At 39.6% G+C, this 12363-nt stretch overlaps 1 protein-coding gene across 1 annotated transcript in view; it reads right to left on the bottom strand.

Annotated features, from left to right (window-relative positions):
- Positions 1-1662: 1662 nt before the first annotated feature.
- TOGARAM1 (TOG array regulator of axonemal microtubules 1) overlaps positions 1663-12363 on the bottom strand; it is a 334226-nt gene continuing 323525 nt past the window's right edge. Inside the window, 2 exon segments of the mRNA XM_053697849.1 lie at positions 1663-3262; positions 10448-10568. Coding sequence (XP_053553824.1) covers positions 10449-10568 — 120 coding nt within the window. The 3' untranslated portion in view covers positions 1663-3262; position 10448.

The following is a 12363-nucleotide window of genomic DNA, read 5'->3' as shown; positions in this document are numbered from 1 at the left end:
AAACTGCATGTCTGTCAAAAGAAGTGAAATAAGAGGGCAGTCTACAAAGGCTTAGATAGAAGGTAATCACAGAGGGAAAAGGTATATTAATATAACTGTTGGTTATGCAAAACTGGGGAATGGGTAATAAACGGATGATCTATCTTTTTAAACAATAAAAGTTCTGGAGTAGGCTGTCCCTTTAATTACACAGGGAATCTGATGTAAAAGAATACTTAGCAAACGTGTTCAGCAATTCTGGATATCTACACATACATACGGATTGTTAACAAGATTATAACTAATCACATATCTTTAGAAACGTATTTATATTTTTTTGATACTTCTATTAACTACTTATAACAACCAAATTGCTGAAGTTTAAAACATTTCTTAGTGTATCTTTAAGAAAACACCAGCAGAAAATCTAAGACCCATATTTAATTAAAATATAGTCGTTGCATTTATCCCTTTAAAACAAGTTTCTAGCATTGACCGTTGGTTGCTATAGAAAATAGAACACCTTGAAAGCGAAAATCTTGCAACCTGTAATACCCATTTAAGTTCACTATTACATTTAGTATGGGTATTAATTATGAAAAATAAAATCTATACCTGTGTATTTCAATGAATGCGGCAGTTCAAATAAGGCAAACATCTGAACAGACCACAAAAGCAGCAGCACAAATAGGTCATTTTTTTCACTATGACTAAATCTATATGATAAATGCATTTGAGTTTTAAAGTTAAAAAAATATATACAGATGTTCCATTAAATATCTGTTCTTAAGATGGCACGTTCAAAAGATTGTTCACAAACACATTTACAACTTTCTAAATCTATGATAAAATGGGTTTAGTATAGAAAAATAATATTTGAGAATATTAAGGTGCTAAAGTTGGGTCGTGGTTGACAGATCCAAATAAAATGTTTATCAATCCATTATTTTTAGATATAGTATATTTTTCTTTAGTTTTGTCTTACCAAACTGCTATTGAGGATGTTCACTACTACATCCAAATGTCTAAAAAAAGACAAAAAAAAGTGCAAAACTCACACCATTGCAACAATTCCGCTGCAGCCAAGAATAGTGTGTGTATATGTATATATATATATATATATAATGTATAAATATATATATGTATATATACTGTATATATATATATATATATACACATACATACATACATATATACATATACACACACACACTAATGAGAACGATCACTTTTAGTATCTAAGACTTGATCTAAAAAGCTTGTCCTGGTTGTTGCTTTTACAGCAAAGCAGATGATCAAGCTTACAGCTAATATGTATATATACAACATTATATTACACTGAACACACTGGGGGTTGTATTCCTTTTTTTGTTTACAGAAACCAAATTCAGTGATGACATTCAAGGGAAAGAAAACTCCCATAGTTTTTAATGTATATTTAAAATTTACCCCCATCACAGAAATGTTAGCCGGTATGTCACAGCACAATTCCTTGCGTGTATTGCTCAAAACAATTAAATTCTCCCAATAAGGGACTTGTCTGAAAGTAATGCAGGACAGTCTAACTCTGTAAGTAACAGAGGGTGGTTCACATTGAAGAAAAAGAAAAACAACCCCCTCCAAATAGTGCAAAGATGCAAAGTGAGACCCCATTTATTATTTAAAAAAGTAGCAACTGTGCAGTTTGGAAAACATTTGCTTATTTAATAACACCATGCTGCCAAATGTGGTGCTCTGTGCTTGTGTGATACACTGCGTCACTCATCTCCATATTACCCAAATGCGTTCTTCCTGTACACACTGTGTAATGATAGCATACAATTATTAAATTACCAGGAAGCAGATTCCCTCCCAATTGCATGGAACAGTCCTGCAAACCCTGAATTTCAGTCCCAAATTGGTAGTGTTTGTTTCAGGTGCAGTTAAAAGATTTGAAGAAAGGTGAAAATATTTGTAGTGGCTTTTTCCGCAAAAATTATTTTTCATTTTTGGATTACACTGTATATGCAAAATTGATTTCTAAGATTTATAGCTATGTAGGAAATGTATGCCTCTATTAAAAGGTCATTTATAAATTTACATGTTCATTCAGCAACTGCTAAGGACCTGAAACGTAAGTACATTTCTCATGAAAATCAAAAAATATTATTGTTTCCCTTAGCCAATAAAACCCTGATGATATATGAATATCTTCAGTAATTTTATTGCATTAAACGCTGGAAATGTTCTTGTATAAAAAGCTTAAAGGTAGAGCGTGCAATTTTAATCAACATTCCAAATATCTTCTATTATCAAATTAGCTTTGTTCTTTTGGTATCCTTTGTTGCTGACCCAGGGCAATGCCCTAAGGGAGCTACATAACCACAATGACAAAAAAAAAAATTTCAGCCAGCATTTACCAGCTATCTCCCAGCAGTGCATTGCTGCTAAGCCTACCTACATATGATCTTCAAAAAAGGACACCAAGACAGCAAAACAAATGTGATATTATCTAGACTCTCTATGATATTTGTAATAGAAAGAATTGCAAATATAACAAGTGAAGATAATACAATCTATATATTATAGGGTAATTCCTGCCATGTGCTGTATTCATGTAGCCTAACCTTTCTATTCTAACTACATTATGAAACCAGCTTTAAATAAGATGTCTTGAAGAACAACAAAGTTTATGGGGCATTAACAATATATTATAAAATGACTTTCCTATAACGATAGATTACTTCCCTTTCTTATACGAGTAATTAATCTCCTTCTTCAAATATAAATCTTAGAACTATATTTAAGAACATCAAATAAATTACAAACATGGAAAATAAATCCTTAGATATATTTAACATAGAATATGTTAACCGTTTTGTTTGAAGATGCGTTTTCAACACTTGGGCATCAATGCCAACTCATTGCTTATATAACACTGTACCAAATATATGGATGATGATTAGTCATAAAACTAATCACTGTAAAACCTTAATATTTGTATCAAATAATAATTCTACAAAAAAAAAAACTTATCATACAGTATATATAAATTATTCACTTTGAATATTTTTACAATTATTTAGGAATAAATGGCCTAGATTTCTTTTTTGCGAACTGTAATATGGCAATATTGTGGTGAAGCAGTAACCATATTAGTTGTTTGTAAGCTGGTTTAGGAAAAGGTTTGTGGTCCATTGAGAAATCCACACAGATGTGTTGATTTTCTTCATCTTCTTCATTAATTAACCATAAAAGAGATCCGTTAACTTGTCATGGAAACATCATCTTATTATGACCAGAACTGTAGAAAAAAAAAAGGAAATATATATTTTCACAACTACACACTTAATAACTATTGTGGCATATACTGTATGTATATATATATATATATATATATATATATATATATATATATATATATATATATATATATATATATATATATATATATAATTATTTATTTATTTTTAAATAAAATACCAACCTCCCTATTAAAGTCAAATAAATATAACATAATATACCTGATAAGTTCAATTCTTTCATATTGGCAAGAGTCCATGAGCTAGTGACGTATGGGATATACAATCCTACCAAGAGGGGCAAAGTTTCCCAAACCTCAAAATGCCTATAAATACACCCCTCGCCACACCCACAATTCAGTTTAACGAATAGCCAAGTAGTGGGGTGATAAAGAAAGGAGTAAAGAGCATCAACAAAGGAATTTGGAAATAATTGTGCTTTATACAAAAAAATCATAACCACCATAAAAAGGGTGGCCAAAAGGAACAACACTTTCCAAGAAAGTAGTTTAATGTCCAGAATGCATAGGCTCAAACGGAGGAGCCTGTAAAGCCTTCAAAACCAAATTAAGACTCCAAGGAGGAGAGATTGATTTAATGACAGGCATAATACGGACCAAAGCCTGTACAAAACAGTGAATATCAGAAAGCTTAGCTACGAAATAAAACAGAAAGAGCAGAGATTTGTCCCTTCAAGGAACTTGCAGACAAACCCTTATCCAAACCATCCTGAAGAAATTGTAAAATTCTAGGAATTCTAAAAGAATGACAAGAGAATTTATGAGAAGAACACTATGAAATATAAGTCTTCCAAACTCGATAATAAATCTTCCAAGGAACAGATTTACGAGCCTGTAACATAGTATAAATCACTGGGTCAGAGAAACCTCTATGACTAAGAACTAGGCGTTCAATTTTTATACCATCAAATTTAATGATTTGAAATCCTGATGGAAAAACGGACCTTGAGACAGAAGGTCTAGCCTTAATGGAAGTGGCCAAGGTTGGCAACTGGACATTCGAACAAGATCCGCATACAAAAACCTGTGAGGCCATGCTGGAGCTACCAGAAACAAAAAACAATTGTTCCATGATGATTTTGGAGATCACTCTTGGAAGAAGAACTAGAGGCGGGAAAATATAAGCAGGTTGGTAACACCAAGGAACTGTCATCAACTGCTTCCGCCTGAGGATCCCTAGACCTGGACAGGTACCTGGGAAGTTTCTTGTTTAGATGAGAAGCCATCAGATCTATTTCTGGAAGACCCCACATCTGAACAATCTGAGAAAACACATCCAGATGGAAGGACCACTCCCCGGATGTAAAGTCTGATGGCTGAGATAATCCGCTTCCCTATTTTCTATACTTGGGATATGAACCGCAGAAATTAGACAGGAGCTGGATTCGAGATACTTCTTTCATAACTTGGGGACTGTGAGTCCCACCCTGATGATTGACATATGCCACAGTTGTGATATTGTCTGTCTGAAAACAAATGAACGGTTCTCTCTTCAACAGAGGCCAAACCTGAAGAGCCCTGAAAATCGCACAGAGTTCCAAAATATTGATTGGTAATCTCGCCTCTTGAGATTTCCAAACCCCTTGTGCTGTCAGAGATCCCCAGACAGCTCCCCAACCTTAAAGACTTGCATCGGTTGTGATTACAGTCCAGGTTCGATGAACAAAAGACTCCCCTAGAACTATACTATGGTGATCTAACCACCAAGTCAGAGAGAGTTGAACATTGGGATTTAAGGACATTAATTGTGATATCTTTGTATAATCCCTGCACCACTGGTTCAGCATACAAAGCTAGAGAGGTCTCATGTGAAAACGAGCAAAGGGGATCGCGTCCGATGCTGCAGTCATGAGACCTAAAACTTCCATGCACATAGATACTGAAGGGAATGATTGAGACAGAAGGTTCCGACAAGCTGAAACCAATTTTAATCTTCTCTTGTCTGTTAGAGACAGAGTCATGGACACAATCTATCTGGAAACCTAAAAAGGTGACCCTTGTCTAGGGAATCAAAGAACTTTTTTGGTAAATTGATCCTCCAACCATGTCTTTGAAGAAACAACACTAGTTGATTCATGTGAGATTCTGCAGAAAGATTGAGCTAGTACCAAGATATCGTCCAAATAAGGAAACACCGCAATACCCCGTTCTCTGATTACAGAGAGTAGGGCACCGAGAACTTTTGAAAAGATTCTTGGAGCTGTCGCTAGGCCAAATGGAAAGAGAATCTCAGAAACCGATAATGATCTGAGTTTATCAGAATATGAAGATATGCATCCTGTAAGTATATTGTTGACATATAATGCCCTTGCTGAACAAAAGGTAGAATAGTCCTAATAGTCACCATTTTGAAAGTTGGCACTGTTACATAACGATTCAAAATTTTCAAATCCAGAACTGGCCTGAATGAATTTTCTTCTCCTTTGAGAGAAAGAGAGAAAGAGAGGGGGCAAAGAGAGTTAAAGAGAGGGGAGAGAGAGCAAAAGAGAGGGGGGGGAGAGAGAGCAAAGGAGAGGGGGGGAGAGAGAGCAAAGGAGAGGGGGGGAGAGAGAGCAAAGGAGAGGGGGGGAGAGAGAGCAAAGGAGAGGGGGGGAGAGAGAACGAGAGGGGGAGAGAGAAAGAGAGGGGGAGAGAGAGAGGGGCGAGAGAGAAAGAGAGGGGGAGAGAGAGAAAGAGAGGGGGGAGAGAGAGAAAGAGAGGGGGGAGAGAGAAAGAGAGGGGGGGAGAGAGAGAGAAAGAGAGGGGGGAGAGAGAGTTAAAGAGAGGGGGGAAAGAGAGTTAAAGAGAGGGGGGAAAGAGAGTTAAAGAGAGGGGGAGAGAGAGTTAAAGAGAGGGGGGAGAGAGAGTTAAAGAGTGGGGGAGAGAGCAAAGGAGAGGGGGGGGAGAGAGCAAAAGAGTGGGGGAGAGAGCAAAGGAGAGGGGGGGGGGAGAGAGCAAAGGAGAGGGGGGGGGGAGAGAGCAAAGGAGAGGGGGGCGAGAGAGCAAAGGAGAGGGGGGCGAGAGAGCAAAGGAGAGGGGGGAGAGAGAGCAAAGGAGAGGGGGGAGAGAGAGCAAAGGAGAGGGTTGAGAGAGAGCAAAGGAGAGGGTTGAGAGAGAGCAAAGAAGAGGGGGGGGGAGAGAGCAAAGGAGAGGGGGGAGAGAGAGCAAAGGAGAGGGGGGAGAGAGAGCAAAGGAGAGGGGGGAGAGAGAGCAAAGGAGAAGGGGGAGAGAGAGCAAAGGAGAGGGGGGAGAGATAGCAAAGGAGAGGGGGGAGAGATAGCAAAGGAGAGGGGGGAGAGAGAGCAGGGGAGAGAGAGCAAAGGAGAGGGGGGGAGAGAGAGCAAAGGAGAGGGGGGGAGAGAGAGCAAAGGAGAGGGGGGGAGAGAGAGCAAAGGAGAGGGGGGGAGAGAGAGCAAAGGAGAGGGGGGGGAGAGAGAGCAAAGGAGAGGGGGGGGAGAGAGAGCAAAGGAGAGGGGGGGGGGGAGAGCAAAGGAGAGGGGGAGAGAGAGCAAAGGAGAGGGGGGCTAGAAAGCAAAGGAGAGGGGGGCTAGAAAGCAAAGGAGAGGGGGGCTAGAAAGCAAAGGAGAGGGGGGCTAGAAAGCAAAGGAGAGGGGGGCTAGAAAGCAAAGGAGATGGGGGAGAGAGAGCAAAGGAGAGGGGGGAGGGAGAGCAAAAGAGAGGGGGGAGGGAGAGCAAAAGAGAGGGGGGAGAGAGAAAGAGAGCAAAAGAGAGGGGGAGAGAGAAAGAGAGCAAAAGAGAGGGGGAGAGAGAAAGAGCACAAAAGAGAGGGAGAGAGAGCAAAAGAGAGGGAGAGAGAGCAAAAGAGAGCACAAAAGAGAGCAAAAGAGGGGGGGGGGAGAGAAAGAGAGCAAAAGAGAGCAAAAGAGAGAAAGAGAGCAAAAGAGAGGGGGAGAGAGAAAGAGAGCAAAAGAGGGGGGAGAGAGAGCAAAGGAGAAGGGGGAGAGAGAGCAAAGGAGAAGGGGAGAGGGGGGAGAGATAGCAAAGGAGAGGGGGGAGAGAGAGCAGGGGAGAGAGAGCAAAGGAGAGGGGGGAGAGAGAGCAAAGGAGAGGGGGGGGAGAGAGAGCAAAGGAGAGGGGGGAGAGAGAGCAAAGGAGAGGGGGGAGAGAGAGCAAAGGAGAGGGGGGGAGAGAGAGCAAAGGAGAGGGGGGCTAGAAAGCAAAGGAGAGGGGGGGCTAGAAAGCAAAGGAGAGGGGGGCTAGAAAGCAAAGGAGAGGGGGGCTAGAAAGCAAAGGAGATGGGGGAGAGAGAGCAAAGGAGAGGGGGGAGGGAGAGCAAAAGAGAGGGGGGGAGGGAGAGCAAAAGAGAGGGGGGAGGGAGAGCAAAAGAGAGGGGGGAGGGAGAGCAAAAGAGAGGGGGAGAGAGAAAGAGAGCAAAAGAGAGGGGGAGAGAGAAAGAGAGCAAAAGAGAGGGGGAGAGAGAAAGAGCGCAAAAGAGAGGGAGAGAAAGAGCACAAAAGAGAGGGAGAGAGAGCAAAAGAGAGGGAGAGAGAGCAAAAGAGAGCACAAAAGAGAGCAAAAGAGAGGTGGGAGATAGCAAAAGAGAGGGGGAGAGAGCAAAAGAGAGCACAAAAGAGAGCAAAAGAGAGGGGGGAGATAGCAAAAGAGAGGGGGGAGATAGCAAAAGAGAGGGGGAGAGAGCAAAAGAGAGGGGGGAGATAGCAAAAGAGAGAGGGAGATAGCAAAAGAGAGAGGGAGAGAGCAAAAGAGAGGGGGAGAGAGCAAAAGAGAGGGGGAGAGAGCAAAAGAGAGGGGGGAGAGAGAGCAAAAGAGAGGGGGGAGAGAGAGCAAAAGAGAGGGGGGAGAGAGAGCAAAAGAGAGGGGGAGAGAGAGAGAGCAAAAGAGAGGGGGGAGAGAGAGCAAAGAGAGAGCAAAAGAGAGAGGGGAGAGAGCGCAAAAGAGAGGGGGGGAGAGAGCAAAAGAGAGGGGGAAGAGAGCAAGGGGTGGGACCGCTGTAGTACAAAAAATGGCCTGTGTGCACGGGCTTTAGGACTAGTTTTAAATAAATAAGTAGATTTGTCAGTGTCAATATCTGAGGAAGGATTTCAGTATGTTGTCGGTCATTTGAAATTTCATCAACTTTATGAGAAGTTTTAAAAGACCTTTTACGTTTATTAGAAGGCGGGATGGCAGACAAAGCCTTCTGAATTGCATCAGCAATAAAATCTTTTAAATTCACAGGTATATCTTGTACATTAGATCTTGAAGGAACAACAGGCAATGTACTATTACTGATGGACACATTCTCTGCATGTAAAAGCTTATCATGACAACTATTACATACCTCAGCTGGAGATATAATCTCCACAAATTTACAACAAACGCACTTACCTTTGGTAGAACTGTTATCAGGCAGCAGGGTTCCAACAGTGATTTCTGAGAAAGGATCAGATTGAGACATCTTGCAAAAGTAAGAGAAAAAACAACATATAAAGCAAAATTATCAATTTCCTTATATGGCAGTTTCAGGAATGGGGGAAAAAATGCAAACAGCATAGCCCTCTGATAGAGAAAAAGGCAAGAGGCATATAGGAATGGGGTTTAAAATAATGAAAATATTTGGCGGCAAGTATGACGCACTACGCCAACAGAATTTTTTGGCGCTAACAACATCCGGAAATGACACACTCACGTCATAGAAGAAGCAACCTTGTGAAAGGAACTCAGCGTCAACTAAGACGCCGGAAATGACTAATTTTGCATCATCGAACATAACTTTGCGCCAAAAAATCTCATGCCAAGAATGACGCAATATACTTTGGCATTTTGCGCCCTCGCGAGCCTAATTTTGCCTGTGAAATTTAATGAAATACAGTCAATTTGAAAAAAAGACTATACCCCAGGTAAGAATTTTTTTTTCCTAAAAAATTTATGAAACTGCAAAAGGAAATATACATAAACCTGATTCATGGCAAATATAAGTACAATACATATATTTAGAACTTTATATGAATACATAAAGTGCCAAACCATAGCTGAGAGTGTGTTAAGTAATGAAAACATACTTACCAAAAGACACCCATCCACATATAGCAGATAGCCAAACCAGTACTGAAACAGTTATCAGTAGAGGTAATGGAATATGAGAGTATATTGTCGATCTGAATAAGGGAGGTAGGAGATGAATCTCTACGACCGATAACAGAGAACCTATGAAATAGATCTCCCGTGAGGAAAACCATTGCATTCAATATGTGATACTCCCTTCACATCCCTCTGACATTCACTGTACTCTGAGAGGAATCGGGCTTCAAAATGCTGAGAAGCGCATATCAACGTAGAAACTAAGCACAAACTTACTTAACCACCTCCATAGGAGGCAAACTTCGTAAAAACTGAATTGTGGGTGTGGTGAGGGGTGTATTTATAGGCATTTTGAGGTTTGGGAAACTTTACCCCTCCTGGTAGGATTGTATATCCCATACGTCACTAGCTCATGGACTATTGCCAATTACATGAAAGAAAACATAAAGCAATAAAAATATTAGCATTATTACATAATACATAGTTTTGTTGCATTTGTTAGGATTGAGAATTTAAGGGGCAAAGGGGAAGTTTTAAGTACATTGAACAGGACATGTTTTTGTATTAAACTCAGGGTTTATAAAGTTCTGAACGTTTCCTACACAGCAGTATTTTTGCTACTGTGTACAATACAGGAGCACACAACACTTCAAATCTTCTGGTGAAATCCCATTCTAAGATAAAGAAGAAGCTAGAAAACAGGCTCAATGGGTTTAGGAACCTAAATGATTTTACAGTAGCTTATTCTGTTCATATCTAGGACAGACATACTCACCTGGATTAAAGTATTTTGATGTTTTTTTATGCAATCATTATGGTTTACAAATCAGTTTATCTGGTTTACTTGCCTGATCATACCATAACTTGGACTGTTTTTTTTTTCCACAGCTTCAAATATCTGTAGCATTTTGTTTTTGATTTCTTACCTTATTTATAGTTATCTTACTGTAGGTAACATAGCTGTACTAGTGCTAGCTGAGTTTTATAAAATGTCACTGGGTCACCATTAAGCTAAAATCTAAAATACTGTCAACCGAGAATTATCCCAATCCCTGGTTGAACATAAAAAACTGATGGCTTTAAAATTAAATGTGTCATGTTTACTTTTTTTCTTAAATATTTTAAAACAAACCAACCAATACTCACCTCATCTTTCTAATGCACTGTGAGTATTCTGTGACACAGATGAAGCTCTCAGGCTGCTAACACTGCCGTGATACGAGCGTCTTCCCCGAGCTGATGGAGCATCTTGGATCTCCCCTATACCCTGCACGTGGAAGTTAATAAGGAAATGAATGTTTGCACGCAAAAAATAAAAACAATTTTTTTTTTAAATATCTCAAGCTCTGCATAATATACTTTTCACGTATAAATATATTAGTTATAGTGATAGTATGATGGGCATTACAGTACGAGTATCCAAAATTTGAGTAGCAAATCAAGCAACAAGGTTCTAAAAATTCCTTCACTTTCAGAACAAACGTTTCAATGTCTGACCAGATCCTAAGGTTGGAATAAAGGACTTGGTATTGATTAAATATTATTATTCAGAACTAGCTTTAAAAATATAATGTATGCTTACCTGATAAATTAATTTTTTTCATGGTGGTGAGTCCACAATCCATTACTCCTGGGAATTATACTCCTGGCCACTAGGACGAGGCAAAGATCTCAAACCCCCTCCCACCTTACTGGAAAGCAGTCTGACATATAGCCAAGAAAAAAAGAAGGTAGGGAAAAGGAAATAAGAGCAACAAAAATGAGCATGGAACAAAGGAGGTGTATACTCAAACTGACGCAAAAAAAAAACAAAAAAACAATAGAAATAATTGGGCAGAGGTTTGTAGACTCTCACCATCATGAAATAAATGAATTTATCAGGTAAGCATACATTATATTTTCTTTCATAAAGGTAATGAGAGTCCACAATCCATTACTTCTGGGAACTAATACCTGAGCTGTGAAGTCCACAAATAATCTAGGTGGAACCAGACATACTATTCCAAATACATTGGAAGATAAGTTATTTTTGTTTTTGCAGAAAAAATATAAGTACAAAATATTTAACGCACAGAAACAGCCCACCTAAAGGACTTTCCTACCAAACGATGCTTCAGAAGAAGCAAAACTGGTAGAATTTAGAAAAAATATATAAGGAAGACCAAGTTGCTGCCTTGCAAATTTGAACAACAAAGGCCTCATTCTTAAAAGCCCAGGAAATAGCAACTGATTTGGTAAAATGGGCAGTAATCTATTTAGGAGGAGACTAACCAGCCTCCAAGTAAGCTATATGAATCAAAAGCATCAACCAAGAGGCTAATGCAGAGCTTTCCAAACTTTTTATGTTGGTGACACACTTTTTAGACCTACATCATTTCGTGACACAGTAATTCATTTGTACTAGCAAACAGGAGGATAAACTAACTTGTTTTAAGAGATACGGACACATACATGAATTATATAATAATGAAATGTATTTACAAGTAACAGTATGTAAGTGTGCAAGAATTAAAAAAAAAGTTTAATAACACCAATAGCTACTTGAAATTTTAATGGGATGTATGAGGTTTATGGGATGAACACAGTTTCTGAATATTTGGTGGAATATTAGATAAAGACACTCGCATTTTATCATCAAGCATTTTTAAGCTTCCACTTCCTATCCATATATCAAGAGCAGGAGCAGCAATGCACTACTGGGAGCTAGCTGCAGAAAATAACCCCTCTGACTTCAGCTCAGCGTTTAAGCTGCCGCCCTCAGAGCTCGGTGAGTCCGATTGACTACTGACCGCGCTGCAAACACACTGCTCTCCTATTTACTGACTACACATGCAGTCACGAGCCAATTAAGGAGACTACACGTGCAGTCAGGAGCCAATGTGCCGCCAATGGGAATAGTTTCAGTTCCCAATGAGCTGCGCCAATAGGTTAAGATGCTCTGTGTCCCCCTAGGTATAAATCACGTGTCAACCATGTGATATGCGCAGCAGGCAGGCGGAAAGTCAGAAACCAAAAAAAAAATTTAAAAAAATTTGTGCTGAAGCAGGGACACACCTACACAC

The sequence above is a fragment of the Bombina bombina genome, chromosome 1 (assembly GCF_027579735.1).
Source record: "Bombina bombina isolate aBomBom1 chromosome 1, aBomBom1.pri, whole genome shotgun sequence".
Taxonomy (NCBI): Eukaryota; Metazoa; Chordata; class Amphibia; order Anura; family Bombinatoridae; genus Bombina; species Bombina bombina.
The sequence above is the reverse complement of the archived record's forward strand: the minus strand, read 5'-3'. Positions and strand labels throughout refer to the sequence as shown.